The sequence below is a fragment of the Branchiostoma belcheri genome, unplaced genomic scaffold, assembly GCF_001625305.1.
Source record: "Branchiostoma belcheri isolate BF01 breed outbred unplaced genomic scaffold, Haploidv18h27 scaffold113, whole genome shotgun sequence".
NCBI lineage: Eukaryota > Metazoa > Chordata > Leptocardii > Amphioxiformes > Branchiostomatidae > Branchiostoma > Branchiostoma belcheri.
The window spans coordinates 836,703-862,470 of NW_017802525.1; the positions used below are offsets into that span (position 1 = coordinate 836,703).

Here is a 25,768-nt window from a genome sequence, read left to right on the forward strand (position 1 = left end):
TCATAACAACGTAGATTTCATGAAAGCAACTTTTTTTTTTTTGCAAAACTTTTTTTTTATTCGCGCGCTCGCATCAGTTTTGGAGTTCCCAGAGGATGTCATCCATATAATCAAATCAACATGGCCTAATCTGTGGATAAACCTGGTGCAAAGAACAAGTCTACAGAATACTGACATGCAGCTGGGGACAAGTAGCCTGGGTGCCAGACCCCATAGCATACTGGACACAAAGTATCTCAGTGAGTAGCCTGGGTTCCAGGCCCATAGCACACTGGACAGTGGACACAAAATATCTCAGCAGGCTCACTGAGATATTTTGTGTCTAGTGTGCTATGGGACTGGAACCCAGGCTACTCAGTGAACACACAGAATAACTTGCTAGTGAGCTATGGGTCTGGCATCCAGGCTAGAAACAAGAGGTTTAGAACTACTGGGTATAACAAGGTTATGTCTGTTCACTGTTTCCACTCAAGTTGTCATCTTTCAGCATAGAGCACCTGTTTTCAGTATCTTATCTACTTATCAAATACCCTGTTACTTGCAACTGCTTAATAAGCAAGGACTTCAATATATACAATTAGACTTTCTGACTTTGTAAGAACTTTTAAGAGTTCCTTTCAAGCAAAGGTACTCAAGATATACTGGCACTTGCCGCAGACTGCCCTGAACCAGTTGCTGTCTTCAGGCTAGGATTTTCCTGGATCAGGAGTTTTCCAGTTGACCTCACTTCTATTCACTTTTATAAACCTGAGAAAGTCAAGACATTACATACAGTTGGATGGCTTCCCTAACCCAACAATGGTTTATCCATCACCATTCTACACAGCTTCCATCTCCTGAACAGTTCAGTACTGGTTTGCCCCTATCTCCTCAGATGTCCTCCCTCTCCCTAGTACATTAGCGGTTAGTCCCCATCTCCCCAGATGTGTTCCCTCCCCCCTGGTACAGCATTGGTTAGTCCCCACCTCCCCAGATGTCTTCCCTCCCCCAAGCACAGTTCTGGTTAGCCCCCACCTCCCCAGATGTCTTCCCTCCCCCAGATCAGTACTGGTTAGTCCCCACCTCCCCAGATGTCTTCCCTCCCCCTGGTTTGTCTCAGCCTTTCTTGAGGGCTGCCCTGACAGCTCCTCAAGAACCTCTGATGTCTTAGAACAAAAACAACTCCTAAACGCAGAAAAAAAACTCAACATTCACACTCTGTACAGTTTGATGATACTTTCCATCAAAAGTACAGAAGTGATATCTTCATTATTTCTACCAAACGTAGTACAAGAACGGGACATTTGATGACTTGGAAACAGAGAGAGAGAAAACAAGCGAACTCTTTGATGTGCAGTGAGATACAAAGCAAAACATAGAACTGACAACCTCCATGCATCTTGGGCCCAAGAGCTACATGTTTATAAACAACAAAATGGTTCTTGTTACCAAAGATGTTATCCAAAGCATTATCCAGTTCCATCTTCTACTTCTAAGTTGTTTCAGTCACTTGAAACATGCTACATGTGCACGACAAGATTCTTTCGATAAGGACAAAAGTATCATGTCTTCTTGTTACCTGTATCATTACAAGAACTCACAACTGTACCCAGAACATGAAGTTTTCTGTTGTCCACTGCTACGTACATGTACTGCTAGATGTCCCCCTGGTACACTGGAGCAATTCTGTATTCAGCCCAGTGTTAGTGTGTCCTGTGTTTACACCCAGGCTCCAGTATTTGCCCTGTCAGCAGTCCTGGTGTTTTTTGTGGCTCTGGGTCTCCCCTGCTTATAGTCTATACAGGGTTACACAACAACCAGGCAGCAAAAACAGCTGATTTGGGGGGAGAACTTGGCAATAACAACATCTTTGAGCCACTTTTTCATGACATCGGTGATATCTGATACTTTTAATTTCAGCATCAACAAACAACAGCAAAGCTTCTATCAGGAAACATTCAGTGATGACAACTTAGTGAATGGAAACGATGCTTTCCTGAACTCTTCTTTCTTGCTTCTGATTCAAACATCACATATGTTTATCTCTGTGTATTTGTGCCATGGTAGATGAGGTGCTTTTTATTCTGTACTTTCAAAAACCCTGAACATCCAAACTTGAACTTAAGTCCTTCATTCCTACTGGACATCATAAAAACTCTAAACTTTAACTCTATCTTTAAGACTTCATAAAGTTCTGAAACTTTGTTTCTGCTGGATGGAAACTTTGCCTAGCACAAAACTGGACCAAAGTTCGTCCTTATGTACATAAAAACTGGCAGTCAATCACGACAGCCTTCAGCACAAGTCAACACCCTGCCTGTACAGTCCTGTACAGTCTGTATCACTGTTGACAGTGGGGAAATTTATAACACATTAATCCAGCTGTAATAACTGACAACACTAACACTGGCCTGCTGAGGTGACCTATCACTGAAGAACATGTTCTATTATCTATAACTAAAAAATAAAAGGTAGGTAAATTTTACCTGTAACTACCCTGACTAGCAATAAACATGGGAACAAGTTGTATGACGATAAGAGGTGACCTATCACTTTATAACATGTCCTATTATATTTTATCTAAAACAAAAAATGAAAGGTACAGTACGTACATTTTACACTACATTTGTACTCTGGCAAGCAATAAACATGGGAACAAGTTGTTATCTGTTGTAGAAGAGGGTGTGTTAGTACATGTATCAGGTTCCAATTTTAGCACTATAAAACTCATGTGTACCTGTGATCCCACAAGTCAAGTACCTGTAATGGTGCATATACATTTGTACAAATACCAGCTTTTTGTACCTTTTCCATTGGTTTGGAGCTGGGCCAGAAATCCAGCAGACCTGAGTTCTTTTTTTGGCACACATTTTATCCTCGACAACATCTATAGCTTACTTGAAGGAATACCAAAAATCCAGTTTTAGACGTGAATGGAAAAAAACTGGGTGCTAGTTCTTTTAACTCTTGAACCCACAGACAATCCTGCTTTGGGAACATGTTCAAGAGAATCCAGATCAAAGCAGTTCTGATCCAAACAGGATCCAAACCAGTCCACTGCCAGTGTAGGGAGGGGCAGGTTACAACTGGTTGTGCAATCACCCATCATACAGTATATTGTACACATCCTCAGGCACTATGGCCTGAACCCATAGCAACTTGCAACAGTCTCACATATAGAAACCTACAATTACATGGACTTGTACACAGTGTCATGCACACTTTCTGCACATGTCATGGACTAGGAAAGACTGTCATCTCTAATAAAATGTGAGAATTAAACTGACATTCCAAAATAAAAGTTACTCAAGCAACTGGATACATCTTGTAAATGGTCCGACGTTTCAGGTATCATCCACTACCTTTTGTCAGTGATAAGATGTGAAATACTAGTAATTTGAAGTTGTACCCAAATCCTTTGTAATAGCTGCTAATATAACATATACAGAGATAAACAACCAAATTAATATTTTCTTACAATCTGATATTCAGATTACATGAAAGAGAATACAGTATGACTGAGCCACAGTAAAAAGAAAAAACTATATCATGATAATAATTTATGATCTCAACAAATCCGAGTGAACAGTCCCCAGTATAACAACCCTTGACATTACAGCCTGTTGTATAATTCATGGCAACTCTAACTAGATAACACTGAAAATCACATTTCTCCTGTTATGTAAGCAGGTTATCTCCGTCATCAGAAGCCCTCCTGTGCTTGTGTAAGGCTTCCCACAACTGTCAGACATGTGCCACTGATATTCTCTCTACACAGAAATCGATCTTTTCCACTCCTGGTTCCCAGAATCGCTGCAAAATTGCTGCAAAATGAGGTAAGTATCAAGTTCTGCCCCAGGATTACACGTACGTGCAGACCCAGTTTAGTTCAAGCGTAGGGGTGCAAAACTTTCCCACACAACGTCACGCAATAATTCTAACTTTGTATGTGAGCAAATAGACTTGGGACTTACTGGCTTGGCTTGTATTTGGATAGTGTTAAAGTCCTGGAGTCAAAAGTCGTCAGCTTTTGTTGTGGTCGTTTCAGTGGGTGGGGACACGCCAAAATACACACAACCTCTCCAAACTTACATAAAAACTCACATTTATAAACAACCCTCTTCTGGTCTCTCTACCGGCATCAAACTTGGGGAAAGTCGTCCTGTGGAATCCGGCGACATTCGGCTAAACACGAATCGTGTGATTATGAAAATTCCGGCAGGACGATTTTTGACAGGCGATGTTTGCAGACCGCCAAAGTCGCACGCATGGGTTTAATTAGCGGGTGGGGAGGGGGGCGGGCAGCGGGCAACTTCAACCGCCCGTAACTTCTACCCCGTACGGTTTGGAATAAAACGGTTACAGCACTGTTTAGAGAGGAAGAGGACAAGTACGTGACCGAAATTTGGCATCTGTGCCGACACGGGAAGCCGGAAGCTCACGGTTGGAGTTTCGGCATTCGATGTTTGTTAAATGTCGCCTGTCAAAAGCGGTCTGAGCAGACCGCGACTCAAGCCGCTATTTAGAGCTCCGATTCTGCATTAAATAGCAGACCACGAGGAAAACCCTTCGAATGGTGGTCTCCCGGTACCCTAGCATGTACGAGTAACACCAAACCTACCTCGATTGTGGTGTTTTCGGGCCATTTTCGTCCAATTTCTGTCGTCTGTTGGCCACCCGGAAATCCAGAAAACAGCTTGACAGCAGGGGAGTTTCAGTACGCATGCTCGGTGGAGGGAGGGAACTTTGGAATTTACTCGAAAACTTTCAAATTCTACACAAATAGAACATCACGTGATCAGGAAATCTGTCGAAAAAGAAAGTTTATCTCTTCCACAGCGATGTTTTATAAATAGAAAGGAATTTTTTATGCGATTTTCATTCAAACTACGGTCCTAAGAGAGACGCCTAGCGGATAAATGTGTAGCTACACCTGCGTCATAGCGTGTCTATGGGAATTCCAGTCCCAAGGGACACGTTCACCCCCCATTTAGTCCCTAAAAGCCGGCATTATGCGAGCTTACAAAAGCCAAACGACGACCAACCGCAATCTTTCGTGACGTGAAGGTTCAAATGACAAGGAAAAAAGAAGAGAAGATTTAAGTATTGCATAAGTCAACAAACGTTGAAAATAGCACAGTCACTGTGCTTTTGCAGTGTCGTTAACGCTATTCATTTTACCTACTTGGGTCAGATAATGACAGTCAATTTTCAACAAAACAGTGCGAAGTAAACTGACCTGTAGGGCAGAAAGATGATTAAAAAACCGTGGAAAATACTTAAGAAAAACAAGAGAGAGATCGGTATTTAAAAAATGCAACGGGTTCGTATATGAACTAATGAAGTGTTCCCAAATTGTCTTTGATTATATCAAGATAGCGTTATCGTCCATATGTTAACAGCGGAAGTCCTTCCGAAAAGAATAACAGCCTCCGCTATCGTTATCCGACTGTTTATTTAGAAGATTTACATACTGTTGACTGTTTTTGTATCAGCGGTCACTTTGAGACCCCCACAGTGAGCTTTGGCAGTTCGGGATAATCAAATTCATCAATACATTTGTGTTTCTACGTATCTAGACCAAGGAAATTACCCTCTTTGAAGTAAACTTCTTGTTCAAACAACCTATGCTTTGAAATATGAATCTAATACTTGTCGATATGCAAATATAACGTTATGCCTATCTTCATAAATTTATATCAACTCCAAAATCATCATTCTTCCTTGCCTCTTGAACAGTCTTTTCTACATTAGATTAGAGTCACCACATAAAACGTGAACCATTTTACTAGCACTCCAGGACGCTGGCTTGAACACACATTGACACTCATAGATCTCTAAAAACTTTAAGTGTAAAGAAACCTACTATAACTATTGTAATCAGCCACCTTTCACAAGTCAGGATCTAACACATGTACTGTAACCTTAGCGACGGAAATATACACGAAAAACATATCATTACATGGACATTGGTAACAACTACTGTTTCTTCACATGGGTTAAATATTTGGTTCTGCATAACTGTTACGCGTTTTCACAAAAAAAATGTCATTTTCCATCATGAATTCGACCGCAAACTGGTAACCTTGCGTTAGGAGACGATGTGGGATGAAAGCCTGTCTTTTTTTCTTTTCATTTCTTTTCGCTGTTGCCTTTTTTCTTTTCGCAGTTTCCGTAAGTTAACACCTGATCGGCTGTGTGACGTCTGTGTGTTAATGTCAGCGTGCTCGCGGTTGTCTGAGCTCCATGTTCTGTAAATTTACGCTTTCACGGTTCTTTTGTTTGTTTTGTTTTCTAAACTGCAGGGATCAGGCCTGACATAGCTCCGGACACACGTCAGAGTTAGCACCTTTGTCCTGCGTGTTTCACGGTTTATACAGACTACAGGTCGGTCTACAGTAACGGAGACTTGCATCAGAACTCAGACGCTCTAAGCGTAAAAACAAGCACCAAGAGTTAAATACCTAGAGAGACTTTTTGACTCTGAACTGAACCACGCGAAAATGAGCACCAAGACCACGTCTAGCGGCTTATTAGACGCAAAACAAGGACAACAACAACAAAAAACATAGTCTCCACCAGACTTCTTTTGCAGGCTGAATAAGTTGAATAAATAGTAGAAATCGGCCTAAAAAGGGGGATATATAAATTGGCCAGAGAAGGTGGCCGACGGTCAGGAAGGATCCAAATTTTGCCTGGAAGTCGACTGGAGACTGTAAAAACAACCGTACTAAGGTGTAGAAGATGATCTTTCATGGCCTTACGAGACCGAGGAATGCCTGCTACGAGGGGTGTTCAAAAAGTTCTCGGCCTCACCTAGAAAATAAAGGTAAACTCCTATTCTTTGGTATAACTGTATACTATGACGTCTTACATCACTGCACACAAAAATTCAAATTTTTATGTTCATTAATTAGCACGTGACGCCCCATGAAAATGGGGTGGGTGAGGGCAAATCACAAAATGGCCGCAACAGAAGCGTGTGCTGTGATCAAGTGTATCGATAAAAAAGGATGTCTCCTAAGGACATCCATGAAGACATGGTCAAGACACTTGGTGATGACTCCCCTTCGTATTCAACTATAAAGAACTGGGTTACTAGCCATAAGTGCGACAAGGAGAGTACAAAAGATGAACATATGTCAGGATGCCACAAATCAGCACCACGGACAATCCAGTTGAGGCCATCCATCACACGGTAGTGAATGACAGATGTGAGACTGGCCAACATGTAGCAGGTTCTTTGGCCTGTGTTATGACTCAGTTCACAATGTTTTGGCGAACATCCTGGGGATGAACAAACTGTCTGCATGGTGGATGCCTCGAATGTTTTCTGAGCATCAGAAGTTAAACAGGCGGGACATTTCAAGGAACGAATTCAGTCCAATCCATGCAATTTCCTCAAAACATTTGTAACCCAGGATTAGCTGGGTTCACCACTTTCACCCCGAATCAAAACAGCAGAGCAAACAATCGATGAAGAATTTTTCCCGGCCCCCCAAGAAGTTTTAGCGAGTTTCATCCGTTGACAGGGGTTTTGCCTCTGTTTTCTGGGACAGTAAGGAAGTAATCATGATTGACTACATGCGAGGGGGTTAAAGCATCAATGTGGAGTACTATTCAACAGAATTGCGACAGTTGAGGACAACAGTCAAAGAGAAAAGGAGAGGAAAGCACCGAGCTGGCGTGATGAAAATGCACCTGTCCACACAGCACAGGGGTCAGCGACAGCAGCAAACGAATTTGGGTTTGCAGTCTAACCCCACCCTTCCAATTCACCTGACCTAGCACTGTCGGACTTCTACCTGTTTCCTAAACTCAAGTTCCACTTATGTGGTCAACGTTTTGATGGTAATGATGACGTCATCTATGCGGTATAGGCCAATCTTGGGGGTCCAGATACAACTTTCTTCCTCAAGAGGAAAAGAAAGCTGGAACATCACTGGACCAAGTGCATTGCAGTTAGAGAGGACTATATTAAAAAATAGTGTAAGAAAAATTTTACTGGCCTGACGTTTTCTAGGTCAGGCCGAGAACTTTTTGAACACCCCTCGTACCCTACAGTACAGTACGTGCGAATCTCAACACACAAACTTCTCCTGTGTACATACACTGAATGAACGCCTTTAACTTCCTTATACTGTTACGTCAGTGAAGGTTAGACATCCAGGTAATAACGGCTAAGATACGCCAAAAACAGTTACTCAAGCAACTGGAGATGATTTTGGAAACGGTCGGACGTTTCAGGTAGTATCCACTAGCTTTCGTCAGTGACTGAGAGACCAGAGAAAAATGAAGGTTTATAAGCACTATTTCTTATACTTACCTTTTCCTTTCTCTCTTGAAAATCTATTGCTTTTTCTTATAACCTTTTCAGTCTATTTCAGTCTACAGAAAATGGAAAGACTTCAGTTACGTGGCTAAGAAACAAGACTATGACGTAATCGCAAATAACAACCCCCAAATCGCTATCAATGTCCGATAATACCCGGCAATAATCCCCTGATCTGGACGGGATAAACCATGATCTGGGAAGCCTGGTTCCGCTGACATTTCGCGGCATTGACGTCAGCGGTACCAGGACACGTCACAAAGCTGCACGGATGGGCGAGTGGGCGTGTCGGGGGTTAGGGTTGGTACAACAATGGCCAACAATAGGTGACATTTTGGGTGAAGCGGCAGGAACAAACGCGAGCACACAGCTAGGGGCTGGGTGGCCTTGACCGCCATAGCTACTGTCTCCAAGCAGATGTTAGGAGGGAATAAGTTACGTTTCTTGTTACGTTTTAGCAGGAATGGCGAACACGAATGGACCAGACTAGAGAGATACATTTGACCACGAAACTAGAGTCACATAAAAAGTAATCCACGCATCCCAGTAAGACTGATCTAAGTATCGTTTAACTGCCAGTACTAGTGACACGTGCGAAACGCCGCCTGTACAAATTGATGGTACTGCACCTGTGACGCTTAAGGTTGATTGGGGTCCCACACATTGTATATATACACCATAGTGATAGGCGCCCCTTCTCTTGTCGAGCAAGATGGTGGGTCTGAGAGTTCCGTGGTCTAGAGACGTGACCTACTAGCAAAAAAAAAAAAAAATTGGCAAAGGGGACATGGAAATGCGAAGGAGAGAATTGCGTTTGAAATACTGTACATGTATAGTTGAACAAGACATCGAAAGAAATAAAATACCACCACCCAAAGAGCTAAGGAAAATGGGCAATTTTTTTCGAACAAAAATACTAAACCCCTTAGCAGTGCCCCTACACGTGTGTATTCGGTACAGTTATTTTCTGTGTCTGTCCCCAGACAGTTTCTGAGTGGCGGATTTTGGCAGTTTGAGCAGAAACAGATCGATGTGTGAACAACGCTTCAATATAGCCGGACCCGACAACCAATCACAGACACACACATATCCTTATTGTACCGCCAAAACACAGGCTCTACCGCCACTTCAGGTTTAACTATTGATTCTGGAGAAATTTCCTCTTTTCTAATGTTGTTTTTTGTTATAACACTAAATGCAGTCTTTTAACAGATGTTAATATATCTGTAAGGAGCGGAATAGTAAGAAAGCATGTATAAGAAAGTTCAGACAGTAAAACGTAGTAGTAAGTGAAATACTTGTCATATGAATCTATATCTCAAAATGCAGGAATATATGTGATGCATTTTACACTTGAAGCCAGATGGAATTTATGAACGCGTCCATTTTTGCTTTGCAAGTGCCGAACAAAAATCGACCCTGCAAAAAAATTAGAAATTCTGGCCGATGGTAATCAATAATTCTTATTAACTATAATCTATATATTTTACTGTCCGTACCCTGCCATCCCAAGGGGCCTGATAGAGGCTACAACAGCAGCCACACATCCTTGAATAAGAGACACATCTATAGTGTATAGCCGTAGAGCCCAGTCTTTTTAGCTTTAGTACTAGACTAAGTACGATATCTCGGTAGCTTTCCATTCTTTTGTCAGGCTAATAAAAACTTTTACGGTAATATCTTGACTGTGTATCTCATGTAAATAAATCAGAAGTCCCAGCTATATTTAGGTAGCCTGGATGCCAGTCCTTTAAGCTTTAGAACAGGACTAAGTACGATATCTCGGTAGCTCGGTAGCTCGGTAGGTAATAAAAAGTAATAACTTGACTGTGTATTTCGTGTAAATAAATCAGAAGTCCCCCCAGGCGGACACATATCACCAGACAGTACACACACGGGTACAAATAGACATGCAGGTGTTGATATAAACCCACAAAATCAATGAAGCTAAGGCATTAATATGTCATAAAATAAATAAAGTCATGAAATAAGTCATAAAATAAGTAATCAATAATGAAATACAGTATTGCTGTACGAGAGTCGACCTAGTGAGATAATGATACCCTGAATGGGGAATTTTTTCTTATCATATATAATATGTAAGAAGATGGGAATAAGATACCATACTGAAAATGTATGATGAAGTTTAAAAAAAACACCCTTATAACTACACTAGTCACACTAGCATTGTAATACAACTCACTGTCATATTTTACTTGCTTTTGCCAAATTATTTAAAGGTAATTTGGAGATATTCCTATCAGGCTATAATAGTAATATTGACACACGGTTGAATTCGGCATTTTTTTCAGATTTACGATCTAGAATTTCTGCTGACCAAATTTTCCCCCTGACATCCTCCCACTCATCAGCTGGAGCACTACTGGTTGCCATGGCGACAGGCCGTAACCATGGTAACGGATGACGTTGTAAGAGAAAGTATACCAGCTTGCACTGTTCTATTGCATCACATGTGTGCAATATCCCTACAGGCGGCGGTATTTTTACTGAGCAAACAAAATCAGAGTCTAGAGCAGATCTAGCAACGATAACATTTGACCTCCTTTTCTGCCTGACTGAAAATAATAATAGTTGGCACGAAAAACAACTATTAAAAGCTATTAGCACTAGATCTAATGTTTCTATACTGTATATCTATATATACTGTATTGAGAAACTTTTGATATCCGGTATGAACCACTTAGATTCACGTATACCCACAGGAATCGAAGATTTCATGAACAAATTTTGGCGTAGGACAACCCCGGAGGACAAACGCTACATAGCTGACCTTTAATGTTTTAAAAAACCAAGAAAGTTTCTGAGACCTGCACACCCACCTTACGCTGACGTCTGACGCTCCCACAGGACGTACGGTCACGTGACCTCCAAGCTGTACAGTAGATTCCAGCAGACTGGCCGGTTGCTATGACAATATGACGGGTTGCTATGGTGATATAACAGGTTACTATGGTGATATAACAGGCTGGGATCAGAGGAAATCCGGCGCGAAACTCTGCGGGATTTAGAAGTCAATCCCGGGATGACAGCCGTGGGAACTGAACACACTACGGGACGTGACAAGTCCGTACTCTCCAAGCAGAGGTTGTGGGGGAATGATCGTTAGCTTTTTATATATGGCCGTTTTTTGTCGGTGGCCGCGGACCTTCTCTGGCTAATGGATACTGCCTAGCTGGCCAATTTGATGCTGTCTTTTTGCCACCGAAAGGGATCTGCTTGGAGATTAAAAAGACCTGTTCCTGCTGTCTAGTTGTAGTTCGCCAGTGAAAGTCCAGGATAGGTGAGGACAAACCTACGGCGTACGTCTCTTGTACTTTACACAGCTAAGTGGAAACAACCCAAGTGTCGGTCTTGAAATCGTTGTTCTGATGTTACAACACGAAGTTGGAGAAATCCTAGTCACTAGATCTCGTCTGCTCTCCAGCTGTCCTGTAGCTCGCCAGTGAACGTCCGGGATAGGTGAGGACAAACCTACGGCGTGTAGCTCTTGTAGTTTACACAACTAGGCAAAAACAACCAAAGTATTCTCAAATAGTAACTATTGACTTGTTGTAATGCTGCAACACGACGTTGGAGAAATCTTGGTGACTAGATCTCGCCTGGAAGTTGCCCCAAACCTCACCAGGCGTGAGTTGTATTAAAGTTCTTCCTTGCTGAGCCTGACACCCCCTCACACGTACTCGGGACTCAGGGAAAACAAACGGAGCTCAAACCTGAATCAGAGACCACGCGACATGTCAGAGAGACCTCGGAAAGATCGCAGAAAGATCACGGAAAGATCCCAGAACGTCCTGTGTAGTCCTGATCTTCAGGATGCTCCAGAAAACTCCCGGTTTAGCCGTTTCTGAAGGCGAGTTTTGAGACACTGATACGAAGTTTCCGGCTGAGTCCTGTTGTGGGAGGGGGCGGGGCGCTGACCTCTGATCAGCTCCGGCTCAAAGGTGAGCTGCACACCTTGTACCTGGGACTACACCTGCGCAGGTAAGGGCGGCAGGTGTGTGCAGGTAAGGACGACAGGTGTGTGCGGGCGACGCGAAGTTTCGGCAAGAATCTTAAGAGGGGTGTACTAGTAACTCCGCCCACCGGGGTGTCAAGTTACACTCAAGACGTTCTTGTCACTTCCTCAGGTGAACAGGTTTTGACAGGTGTGACTAGACAGGTGTGAACAGGTGAAACAGGTGAGGTACGTGCAGCAGGAGCAGTCCGAAGGGTCCGGCCGGAGTTTCGCTGATCAGGCTGAAACTAAAACTCACAAGTGACAAACAACATACATCACGACCCGGGGCTCTCCTGGGGGTTAGGAGACACCTGTGAAAACCTCCTCACATCAAATCACTTGTTAGACTTTCCTAGATTTTCCCTCATATAGTTTCGTATCCGTAGTACTTCTAGGAATGTATAAACACAAGAAAAGCATTCTTAACTTCCTAATTGTGTCTACAAGAACATGTTACAGACTCAAGTACCGAAAGTCTTGTATGAATAGACGATTTATCATACATCTCTATTTGATCGACCTTGTCCTTCAACATGGACTATTTGAGCGTAGCGGTGTCCCGCTAACCCCCTGTCGACCCTCTAACCCGGACACGGCTGTCGGCCGATAATAAAAACCCGAACGATCGATGATCGAGGAGTTTGCACCTCCGGCTTCTCCCATTGGTCGGCGGCGGTCACGTGGCTGATTAGCGATGATCGTGCGATAAACTGGTCAATAATAACCAGCCTCGCCTCATGACGTCACGATCAGACGGACGAGGCAGGTTCTGATTGAGCGGAGAGTGGAGAATATTGTTAATGTTTCTCTGACGTCCGTTCACTGGTATCATAGTATCATTTCTGTCGTCTGCACGAAAAATGGCGGGAAAAACGCTGATGTTGAAAGTTAACACTATAAACGACATTGAAACTTTGTCATATGCCTTTTTCTTCGAAATGAATTGTAAACGAGGGACACTTTCTGAACAAGCATGAACCATTGCATCGGCCCCAGACATACACATGTAGCTACTGAAGACAAAAAGACGTGCAACAACTTTTGCAATCAAATGTAGTTTTCCAGATACTATGGTATACGTGATGATGATGAAAGATGAATATCTATAAATTAATCTCCAAATCATTTTACTTTTGTATGGCTGTTTAAAGTCAGTTGTATTCAGCAATTGGTTTTAAGTCGTCCCACGTTGTCCTTGACAACGAGTCATTCTAACAAAGAGTTCAGAATGTGTACCCATGGAGCAACAGACCAACCAGAAAGAAGGCGATTTGCCAAAAGTAAATTTGAGCTTGATTTTCTAAAGTGGTGGTCTATATAACTCTTTAACAGGGCGCCCACATAAGTTTGCATAAGCTAAGGAGGCAACAGACAGGAATATATCAGAAAATTGAAGATGGGAAAAGAGCAAACCATTTCTGGGAACTTTGATCCAACTTTCTATCAATGTCACCGTCGTTTCTAGCATCTGGCGATAGCTACGAACACACAAGCCGACACACAAACAGACAAACCGAACACAAAACCTCCGTACACGGAGGTAACAAGCACTACATTACTGACTTGCGACTTGCCATGCTGTTTCGCTCATCTCTTACACAAGCAAACTATAGATATAAAACTCCTCAGTCATCGGTCCAGTGAACCGTCCCCCCCGACCACCTGTTACATGGATCGATCCCGGGATGAACGTATCCGTGACGTCATCAGGCTGATCTATAAACATCCCGCTGACGCTTACAACAAACAATCCCACAGTTCTGCGGGCGTGGACAGTTTTTACTTGCGTAACCAAAATTTGAATTTATGAACTGGCGATCACCTATATCTCCTGTCACTCAACCTTGGTTTTCTTTCAATCCTTATTTTCCCACGTACCGGTTCCCACAAGGCAACAGACATTAGTATACAGTACTAGAAACTGAAGACTACAGAAATGAGGCAACCATGTACCATTCACTGCCTCCTAGCCTGCACGCAGACCATTTTAATGCCTAATTCGACCTTCCTGCCAGTCTGCGGTTACACCATTTCCCTCTCACTTCCTGTCACTCTGCTATATTCAATAAACGATAAACATACAAGCAATCACACGGACAAACACACGGAAATAACGTAAACTGCGAAAAGATGCTTTCCCAAGGAGAAATCTGACTAAGCGAAAGTGTCTACCAGATGTTGCGACTACTAGACTGTGTACATCTATCTACACCCGCCTACGCCTGGCCAGAACCGCGCCACCACGGCTGACTTCAGCCTGATACAACCTGTTACCGACATATCGGCTGTACGTGAGGAAAACTTAGCCTCCGTAGCAGGCTTATAGAACTGGGGGGTTGGTGGTCTTCGGCTGTTTTCTGATTAGCCTCCGTAGCAGGCTTATAGAACTGGGGGTTTGGTGGTCTTCGGCTGTTTTCTGATTAGCCTCCGTAGCAGGCTTGTAGAACTGGGGGTTTGGTGGTCTTCAGCTGTTTTCTGATTAGCCTCCGTAGCAGGCTTATAGAACTGGGGGTTTGGTGGTCTTCGGCTGTTTTCTGATTAGCCTCCATAGCAGGCTTATAGAACTGGGGGTTTGATGGTCTTCGGCTGTTTTCTGATTAGCCTGTTGTAAAAAAACGGGGCTAATTCAACCAGGCCGGCTATGTTGTCTATATGCAATCAGAAACTAGCACATAAAAGCTCCCAAAGACCCCCCAAACCCCCAGTTTTTGGCATGCTATGGAGGCTAGGGAAAACTCTTCTGTCAGCGAATTACAGCGACTAGACTCAACAGTCTCAGGGATGGGGCAGAAACAGTGCCGACACGCCTACACAAAATTTATTAGGAATTCCATACGGTCTGATGAAGTCTACAGAATCGGTTGGAGCTAAATTGTTTCAATTAAGGCGGCGGACTTTTCTTGTCTTGGACCAGAAGAATTGCTCACACAGTTCAGTGCACAGCAGTGGTCTTTTGGCCTTGCATTGAGCAAACTCGTTAAAAAATGCGAGATGTGGCCTGGCTGGGAAGTGTTCTTGCGTGCACCGAGCAAATTGAGTTCGATAAAACGGGCCAGCTTGAAATAGATATACTCTAACATGAAGTCAGACGTTGCCAAGGAACATCTGAAAAGTTCTGTTCTGCATGTTTTCTGAGCTGCCTGGTGAAATAATAGTTACAATCATACAATCGTTTGATTTTTCTAGCCTCTGTCAGTTAGGATTCAGATGCTAGAAAAAGTAGAAATTGGCCACATGGACAGAACGCAGGTCAGCGGAGTTGGTCCGCTAAAGGAGAGCGCTAGCGGCAAAATGTACTCCTTTAGCAACTGTCCTAGGCCCTGGCATGTGTTCTGTTAGGCTATGTTGTATTTGAATCAATTTCTACTTTTTCCAGCCGCTTCTGAAGCCTGGCAGATGCTATCTATGATTTTCCTAACTGTGCGACGGTTACCGACTTCTGGTCACCAAACGGATTTGTGTACCGGGTTTACTATCCTGAGAGCAGCCATGTTACTAGTACAAATGTATATCGACAGAAAACGATTTTCTCTCAGCGCCCCCAGGATGGCCCTTCCCGCGGTGTGTTGTATGTGGAGTGGGTATTACAGACCGGATTGTACCAGGATATTAGCAAGGACCAAACAGACTCACAACTGCTCAGTCAGTAGTATCGAGTCAGTTGGGCCAATTTTGCTGCTACTGGCTCGACAACCCGAGATGCTGTTCCAATGACCCAAACTTCGGTGTTCATTGCCTTGCCTGCCAGTGGTAGCCCCCCCCCCCCCAAAAAAAACAAAGGCTAGTGTCAGCGGATATTTGCTAGCTACAATGTACATGTACAATCGGTTGGGAAATGCAACATTTTTCTAGGTCCAGCCTTCATTCCGTGCCTACATTATTACGATGGTAACATCTTCACATTTTCCCAATTCCTTTTACTTATTATGCTCTTCAAAAAAAGTGCTTAGATATCTGTTTTATCTCTCTTACCCCTTTACACTTTTGGAATATCAATACCATTGACAATAGTTCAGTCACTCAGTCCTCTGATCAAAGATGCGCCTACATGTACCACGTAAGCCCTAGCGGAAAGCACCAGAACTGCAGGAGTATAGAAAACGCTAACAGGTGATTGACATCTGAAATGCACAGCCATGACGTCATCCATAATTCATGATGTTGTGCCGTTGCCATGGTGACAAAGCCAATAACACCCCGCCAGATCTGGGAGATTAGCTGATTGAATAATGATTGTTCAGGGGAGATCCATTGTTGGTAAGGGTAGGGACTGGGACAGATGTAAATATGTATATGATGATGTAAATATAAAATGTAATACATAACCCTTCACCTCATTTGGGAGGGCACCAAATTTGTTGGTATCTTCAACCATTCTTTCTTTTCCTCAGATGTCAATAAAAACTATACTTACAGAAAGGGTAACAAGTCGTTCGGTTGTAGCTAGCTGCCACTGTGCCGCTTGCCTGCAAAGCTGGTGTGTTATGCTGAAGGGCAGTTATACAGGCTATACTGATTCAGACAGAAAGAAAGGTACTGGTAGTACACTATTATAGAAAGTACAGTCAAACCTGTTCAAGAGAAAACCTCTACACAAGACCCACCTGACCAATGTGCCCTTAGATGATTTTTCCCATTGACACAAAGCATGAAGAAGCCAGTCTATAGTGACCACCTGTCCACATAGACCAGATTTTGGTCTATGTCGATATTGGTCCCATGAGTGGTCTTCTTGGGCAGAGTTGACTGTGACATTTTAAATGACATGCATGAAGTAATAACAAGAATCTCTTGACTTGTAATGAAGCAATAGACACAGGGTTGTGTGGCGTAATTGGCAGGGCATTTGGCTCAGAACCAAGAGGTCTCAGGATCGAATCCTGCCAAGTCACCAACCTTGTGCCCTTGGGAAAGGCACTTTACACGACTTTCCTCGCTTTGCTCAGGTGAAAATGAGTATGCCAGAATGATATTATCATGATCGTGGGCAATCAAAACAATCCACACCACGAAGAGCATCTGTATGTTTGCCTTCAGTTCTGTATTAATCGCTGGAGTCTACATGTATGTATGGAACATTCAGCAATGTACAGTTCAGGTTGTCAAGGAAACAGATGAAAATGCTAATAAATACACAACTTACATCTCCGTACACAATAAAGGTCTGACAATAAAGCTGATATCTGAGACTGGCCCTGGTCTGTGTGATTGAGTCCTGTAGACTGGCTGGACATGTGAGGATGGGGGACATGTACATGTATAGCAGCAACAGTGATGCAGATGACAATGGGCTATGATTGGGAGTGACATACATTGCTTGGCATGGAGGATTATACTATATATTATTGTGATAATCATTGTACTGTTTGCAAGGTTTTCTTTTTCAGGATTATCATTATTGTAAGCAAGACAGAGCTACTAGTATTCCATGAGTGGTTGGACTGAAGTATAATGGGGGAAGAGAGGAATGTTGTTAGCATATGAAGCATGAATTAGCCTGGATGACAGACCCACAAAACAAGGCAATACCAATCCCTTAGGCTTGCATGAGTAGGCCTTGGAAACAGCCTGGCATTTTCACTGACATTATCACAGATGAAGAGGGTATGGCAGGGTAACTAGCCAGTGAGGCAAACTCCTGTGAATTGAATATGACTGTTGAGTTCACAACACAGCCTTGATTTTACTGTTCTGTGGTACAACTAGCCTGGTTACCAGACCTATTATAGCTCCAGAGTCCTACATCCTTTCCACTATTTTTGAAGATGTAGGACTTGGGAGCTATAAAAGGTCTGGTAACCAGGCTAGGTCAAAACTAACACTACATGATAGTACTAGCTAGTACAGCCAGCCTACAAGACTCTACCCAGAGACCAGGGGAAACCTCCTACTGTAAATGCTGGTTTGTCTACAGTACTCACCAGCCTACACTCTATAACATTGCACCAACATAGGAGAGTTCAACATTACATTTCCCTATACATACAGTACATGGTCAAGCGGTCCATTCATTTATATCTACATCTCGTGAATCACAGACACGCTCGCACACAGATACCTACATCATTCTCAAGGGCTGACTTTGCTACACAGCAGGGGAAAGAAATAACACATCAGGGACCTAGAGGTTGTTCATCTCTAATTGTCCATTTTAACTAACAATACATTATCATTACTGAGTGCTTAGCTAGAAAAAAGGTAAGCCAAGCAGCAATTGAAAAAGCATTTAACGCTTTGCCAAAAAGCAGTTACTCAAGCAACTGGATATGATTTTGAAAACGTCAGACGTTTCAGGTAGTATCCACTAGCTTTCGTCAGTGACTGAGAGACCAGAGGGGAAAACAGGTTTATAAGCACAACCTATTGATTGATATGCAAATAAAGTGAAGACAAATTTTTTTGGAAAGCTGACGAAAGCTAGTGGATACTAGCTGAAACGTCTGACGTTTTCAAAATCATATCCAGTTGCTTGAGTAACTGCTTTTTGGCGTATCGTATTACCTGGATGTCTAACCTTCATCGACGCATTTAACGCTTTGTGTTCAACTGAAGACAAGGAATGCCAAGATCTTTAGCTACAAAATGTTGAATTGCCATAATAAACTCCTAGAGGCTGAAAGACAGAAAGCTGGCCAGGTGAGGTGGTCATTTTTCCCCACCTGTTTCACACCTGACAGTGGAACGTTCCAACGGCAGGCTATATACAGAAATTCTGCAGCACAGGAACTTTCACATGTACTGTATATCATAATTATGTACCTCGCTTTGGTAGGTTGAAGTTATGTAGCAAACCTACAGATTGTTGCAATAGTTTTGTTCTGTCAGCAACAGCCTGGCTACATAAATGTATCGAGCTCCTAAACTGCATGGTTGATTACAGTTATAGTTTTTTTTTTCCATCTTGGGTCACGTGACACTAGTGATACAAATCCTGCATGTTTTTATCTGCTTGTATGACAAAGTTGGAGTCTATATTTTCTAACTAAATGAGAATTTTGCTTGAGCTGACTTCAGTTAGCCTTCTGGTCTCTTGTTCAATTAATTCTTGCATATTATTCAGGGCTAGAGTAATTATAATGTTACAGTGGTACAAATTTAACCTCTTGGAGAGTTTCCTCCTCCTGGTTACTATGGAGACCAACGGACTGTGCTGATTGGCTAGACTTCAGGCTGGTAACCATGGCAACTTATAGAAGCCATTTTGCCTATGTACAAATATGGTAACCAGAAATGATTGGCTATCGTCAACCGAGTAACCATGAAACAAACACAGAAACGAACTATGATAAACAATTCTGGTAACCTTGGAGACAGCTTGTGTTGTCGTGGTTTCCATGGCAACTGACAGGGCCACTGCCTAGCAACTGCAAGAGACGATTTTTGTTCCATATCAGTGAGCTGGTAGCTATAGCAACAGACACAGACTGCTGTTATTGGTCACATTCATTGGTGGTAACCATAGAGACACAGATGGACCAAGCTGATTGGTCAGTGTTTTGCCCTTATATGGTATATGGTTGTTTTTGTTTATTGTTTATTCTAGAGTCATGACAACACTGGTGGGCTGTGGAGGTCTAGCATCACTGCTGTCAGCTGGTGTGAATATCAGCTCTTGGGATTTAATTTTTTTATATTTAACTTAATAGAGTTATCTTTTTTTTCTACTTTGCTACCAAACAGGCACACACTGTGGCTGCAAGGGCCAGCCCTGGGGCCTCAGCAATTCCTCTCCTCCTGGTTCTCTCCTTCTTTCCTTCCGATGGCGTCAGGGTTGGCGAGCGGGTCCAGGTCTGCAAACAGGTTGAACCAGGCAGACATGTCTTTGCCGACGCCTTTTCCTGGCTTTCCTGTGAAGACAACAGATCAGGATTTTATGAGAGGAAAAAGAGCCCATGAAGGGCTACATGTATGCTAAATGAGGGCCTGCAAGGGGGGGTTCCGACAACGCTCTATGCTGAATTTGGAAACCTCTCAATTACGCTTCACGATAAATTCAAAGTGGCTACAACGCATTACGTAGAATTAAAATGCTGAATACGCTCTGCGCAAAAATATTAGAGCGGTCCGTCTACGCTCTACCTAGAATATTATTAAAACAGCCGATTACGCTCTACGGAAAAGGGCTTGCGGGCCCCCCTAAATTGTGTGTGTGCGTGTGTGTGTGTGTGCAAGACATATATTGTTCAGACGTGTGTTTGATTTGTGCGTTTGTAGTAAGCAAGTTAAGATTCATTCAAATATTGTTGTACATATAAATGAAACTAACATATGAATCACAAGACAATGCGAACTCATGTCATTACTTTGAAGGCTATTTCAAAACAATTTATAAAATCTGAAGACATGATTTCATTGGCCAGCTAGCTCTACAAGTTGATCCTTCCACCAATAAAGGTATGCCTAAATACAACAACCCACCACAACCGACTGCTTCCTGGGCTAATATGCAGTGTACAAGTGCTATTCTTTCTTAAAAAAAAAATGGTAAATACGTTGGAGTTACAGTGTTTTTTTTTATTCACACAAGCATAGACAATGCATCCAGAGCGTTAAAAGGGGTTCTTAGCACATGTACACTGCGTATTAGCCCAGGAAGTGGTGGGTTGTGGTATTTAGGCATACCACACCAATAGCATGGGCTGTTACAGTACCATCCTCACCTTTCTGCTCCTGTTGCAGCAGTGGTTGTTGTTGTTGCTGCTGTCCCTGCTGCATGCTGTTCTGCTGCTGGTTACCAGGGGGAGCTGCTGCAGCAGGCATGGCAGGGGGCATCATGGGAGGCTGGCCGGGCGCGCCCTGCAGCGGCACCATGCCCTGGGGACCTCCCGGGACGGGTGGTTGACCTCCTGAGGAAGGAAGGAAAGAAAGCTTGTCAGACAATGGCTAGACAATACTAGTAACAAGGATGATAATTATGGGTTCACCACACCACGAAGTGGTGGTGAACCCATATTGCTTTTTCTGATGTTTCTTCTTCTTCTTCTTCTTCTCCTGCCATTTTTTAAATGGATTCAGCTTCTTCATTTTAGGGCCTAAGGTCCTGAAATTTGGTATGGAGGTACAGTGGGCAAATACCCCTAGGCGTTTTTAAATTTTTGTGATACAGGCTTTTAGAATGGTTTTATTTGAGTTTTTTGGCTGTGTTATAGCAAATGTATTACTGTGTTAGTGTGCCGTGTTTACCACGTCTGGGCATGAGTCATCACAATGGAATGCAGGGCATCAACCAATAGGCATGCAGCTTTCCTCTATACTTCTTGCTGATTGGCTGTTGGGATTTAACTTGATTAACACCTGCACAGAGCATTTCCACCTGCACAGAGCATTTCTTGCTGATTGGCTGTTGGGATTTAACTTGATTAACACCTGCACAGAGCATTTCCATACTGACAGTATGTCTTTATTCAAGTGTTTTGGTAGGTATTTCAAGCTTTTCTGCTCCAGCATTGGAATGCGGGGCATGAACGTTTTTTTTATTTTGAAAATCAACAGTTTGCATTATGCAATTAAAAATCCTAACCAATAAAGTAGGGAATAGCTATCCAACTGTTGTTTTAGTTGTATGTTACTTTATATTATAGTTATATCAATGTAAATCATTGTTTTCCTTTGTGTTTCTCATTCTTTCCCTGCCATGTCGTAAAATGTGGTGAACCCATCGCTGTATTTGCTCCAAAGCAAATATTGGCCTTTCTAGTTCTAATTTTTTTTTTGACACTACAAATTAAAGTACAGGGACCTTAGAGTTTGTACAGCCATCTACATGACCAATCTTAGGGCTGATAAATCTAGTCTATGTGGACAGGTGGTCACTTAATTCTTGTGTCAATGGGAATACCTGTAATAATGGCTAAGGCCAGGGACCACCAAAAAGTGCCATCGGCCAGGTAGTCCTTATGTAGAGGTGGTCACTTGTACAGGTATGACCGTGGTGTAAGAAACAGGAGGAGCGAGTAGAAACAGATTAAAACCCCTGGTCCCAGGCCAGGGTTCGAACCCACGACCTCCCGAGCACCAATCCACACACCGACGCCCTAACCACTCGGCTGAAAAGGTCTAGACCCATCGGCCGGGTCAGTTGGTAGCGCCTATAAACCCCCCACTGTTACACATGCCCGTAGCCAGGATTTTGAGGGGGGGGGTTCTTCCGACTGCTTGAGGGGACCTTGAGCGCCGTAGGAGCGAGGTTCCTAGCCCCAGAAAATTTTGAAAAATGAACCTTCTAAAATCGCATTTCGTGCGTTTTTGAGAGGATTTCTAAGAAAAAAAAAATCAGAGATCAATTTTTATTCCATGACAAAGGGAGCAGTTTTTCTACGATTCCAGTCTATCTTTTCGAGAAAAATCTTGGACCTATACATAAAAAGTGGACCAAAAGTGGACCTTTACATAAAAAGTGGACCAAAAAGTGGACCTTTGAGCTTTGTGGGGGGTTTCGTCCAAACCCCCCTAGCTACGGGCATGTTACAATAGTTTATAACATACAGTTCCCCAAACTCACCCTGCGTGCTCATGGCAGCCTGCATCTCCAGCAGCTGTGAGGGGAGGAACTGTCGCATGCTGCCCTCTCCCTCCCCCGTCAGACCCCCGGGGATCTGCATGGGGGGAGGCTGGTTCCCGTACACCGCCTGCCATGACTGAGCAAACTCATCCTCACCTGTAACATCGCACAACAAGAAAATCAGCAGAATTCAAGCAAACTTCATGATATGCAAACTCGTACCCAAAGGCAATTACCACTGTAAAAATCATTTTTCATGAAATACGTCATTAATAAAACAAAATTGTTTGGCACCCGAAATCAGCCATGCTGCCTGGGTGGCCAATGTATTGTCTTGTTGAATTAAAATAAAACAAAATTGCACAGTCATCAAATTTCTGGCTTTTTCTATGGCCTTCTTCTGGATGAGTGACCCACGGCTTGGGTCATATGACCCTATATTATGGACACATGGACTCTGATAGTGGGTTAAATGTGCCTGAATGTACATCATTCTTATTTTCAGACTTACAGAAGTTTGCATACTATATTATAACTGTCATGTAAGAAAACAGATTTTAAAGCCCTTGCAAGAGCCTTTCATACATAAAACGTGAGCCAGCTTGCTCTATGCATGTTCTTTCTGGCAGCCCTACTACTGGCTACAGCAGAGCAAAACTTCAATCCAAGTATGGGTGATACCATTCTCCTGCAGGGGTGGGACCAACCATACCTGTTGAGGGGGCATTCAGGATCTCGTTGAGCAAGGTCATGTCATCCTTGTCAAGGTCAAGGTCGTTGCTGGCAGGTTCGTCGGACAGAAGGTCTTTCCCTGCACCTGAAGGCAGATTCTACAGTAAGCACCTTAAATTATACCAGCATGGCAAACTACAGCATGATCTTTGGCTTAAGTAGCATGTTGGCAGAACGTACTGCACCTGTGCAAAAACTTGTGATGTGTTGTGCATAGCACTTTGCCAGAATGTCTTGTTTAAGATCATATTCGCGTATTTAAGGATGGCATTTTGCCTGTAGTTTTCAAATGTTGTGTGGAGAAAAGATATCGTCTGCAACTGGCAAAATTCTGATGCAATGTTGACCAAACATCCAACGAAAACCCTGAAAAATCTGAGTTTTGCACAGGTGAAGTACCTTCTGCCAAGATGCCGACTTCATTTTGGTTCATTGGGGACAAACCAGCACTCTTCTTTGGTGGAAAATCACAATTTGTATTGGTCACTGTCCTGCTCTCATTTTTGTGTACCTTCTGATGAGGACCAAATAGAATTCAACATACATAGCAACGCAATCACACATGACATTGTATTCTTCCTGTTTGTTAACAAACCACCACCTCCACCACCAGTCCTTAAAACCCTGATATCAAACCATGCAATGTGATTGGACAAAAGTTAGAGGAGAGCCACCAATGAGGGACGAGTTACCAACCCTCCTTGTCCTCTGATTGGTTAGTGTCTTGTGAGTTTGTGAGAGGGGCGAGGCCTTCATTTTCTGAAGGGACTTCCATGTCTGGGGAAAGATATTATACATAATATTATAATAGTGTTGGTGTTGTTAATATTAACCTCCAGAACTTTAACTGGCATGGTGCATCTAAAGAGAGAAGGTACCTCTACATTTGTGAGTGTAAGATTCTGAAAAATTTAATCACCACCAAAACTAGAAAGTATATTTTCTACTAGAGATACAAACAGATACTGGTTTGTAGATTAACCTTTAGCATGCAAAGGTAGCTATTTGGCACCAAATTGTTATTGGTTTTAGTATTAGGTAGCAGGGATAAGGTTAAGGAATTGATGAATGAAAAGTATCATGTTGTAAGAAAAGAGATGTTTTAAAATGTTAACTGAGTCTTTAGCGTTCTGTAGACTGTAATTCAGATACATACTGTGTATATTGCGCAGGACTACCATGAAAGACTGTGTATACTCTATCTATCTTTTGTGTATAATGTTGTAGATGTAAGTGAATGATATGATAGTGTACATGTAACTTAGTGAATGATATGATATTGTATATGTAACTGAATGTAATGTATTGGCACAAACCCAGCAGGTTGCCTGTGCCTGTGTGTGGGTCTGTCCAGCCTGGTATGTGTGCTAGGTTAGTGCCAGGCCATGCTAGGTCAGGCGCTAGCTGTGCTAGGTCCTGGTTTAGCAGTGCTAGATCTGACATCACTGGGGTGAAATTAAGTCCCATTAAGTCATTAAGTGCACCTGGGTAAGAAAGTACAGCACAGGTTAGAGTTGTGATTAATTAGTTTTTAGTTTTCTACTGATTGTATCAAGAGAAAGAAAAGCTATGTGAGCCCATGGTTCAAACCACTGATCAACAAGCTAATGCAGCTTGTTGTTTGTAAGAGTTACTATCCAAAAGACAGAAGTTCAGAAATAAGCTTATGACAGCAATAGAATCCCTATACCAGGTATAAAGAAGCAATGAAGTGAGACAAAATAACCTGAAACTTGACAGAATGCAGAGAGAAGTTTTCAATGAAAGAAAGAGATGAATATTTTTTTGAAAAAATGAGACACTTGAATAACCAAACAAATGAGGTCTTATGAATCGTACTACCTTTTCCTGAACTAGAACAAAATAGTCTACAGTTGACTCACATTTATAAGTGAGTGGGAAGTTGAGATTATCAAATAAAACTTGCTAAATCCCCACCGTGTTCCTGTCGTTGTTTCTGCAGGTCGAGTCGTGAGTCTGCGAAGTTGGTAAACTCCTCGTCCTCCCCGACTGTCAGTAAAGAACCACACACCTGTTCCTCATGTATAAGGACCACACACCTGTTCCTCATATAAAACATGAACCTGTACATGTACAAACATCTCACCGTGTTCCTGTCGTTGTTTCTGCAGGTCGAGCCGCGAGTCTGCGAAGTTGGTGAACTCCTTAGTGGCATTTTCAAGAACTTTCTCAAGAACACAGTCTT

The 25,768-nt window shown here is 42.7% G+C and overlaps 2 protein-coding genes across 18 annotated transcripts in view; both read right to left on the bottom strand.

Annotated features, from left to right (window-relative positions):
• LOC109462183 (spermatogenesis-associated serine-rich protein 2-like) overlaps nt 1-11,454 on the bottom strand; it is a 55,419-nt gene extending 43,965 nt beyond the window's left edge. For 2 of the 12 annotated variants that reach the window (XR_002139749.1, XM_019758695.1), the window contains exon 1: nt 1,559-1,676. Coding sequence is in view for 8 of the 12 variants with exons in the window: in XM_019758695.1 (XP_019614254.1) it covers nt 1,559-1,628 (70 nt within the window). In the remaining 4 variants the exon portion in view is untranslated. Of the gene's footprint in view, nt 1-1,558; nt 1,702-11,151 lie in introns of those variants that run through there. The other 10 variants (XM_019758689.1, XM_019758685.1, XR_002139747.1 and 7 more) reach the window with 9 other exon arrangements.
• A 7,340-nt stretch (nt 11,455-18,794) lies between these two features.
• LOC109462184 (islet cell autoantigen 1-like protein) overlaps nt 18,795-25,768 on the bottom strand; it is a 59,077-nt gene continuing 52,103 nt past the window's right edge. For 4 of the 6 annotated variants that reach the window (XM_019758697.1, XM_019758698.1, XM_019758701.1 and 1 more), the window contains 5 exons: nt 24,259-24,339; nt 23,543-23,647; nt 22,831-22,986; nt 20,981-21,175; nt 18,795-20,176 (listed from right to left, as the gene is read on the bottom strand). In XM_019758697.1, coding sequence (XP_019614256.1) covers nt 20,046-20,176; nt 20,981-21,175; nt 22,831-22,986; nt 23,543-23,647; nt 24,259-24,339 — 668 coding nt within the window. In that variant the 3' untranslated portion in view covers nt 18,795-20,045. The remainder of the gene's footprint in view (nt 20,177-20,980; nt 21,176-22,830; nt 22,987-23,542; nt 23,648-24,258; nt 24,340-25,768) is intronic. The other 2 variants (XM_019758699.1, XM_019758700.1) reach the window with 2 other exon arrangements.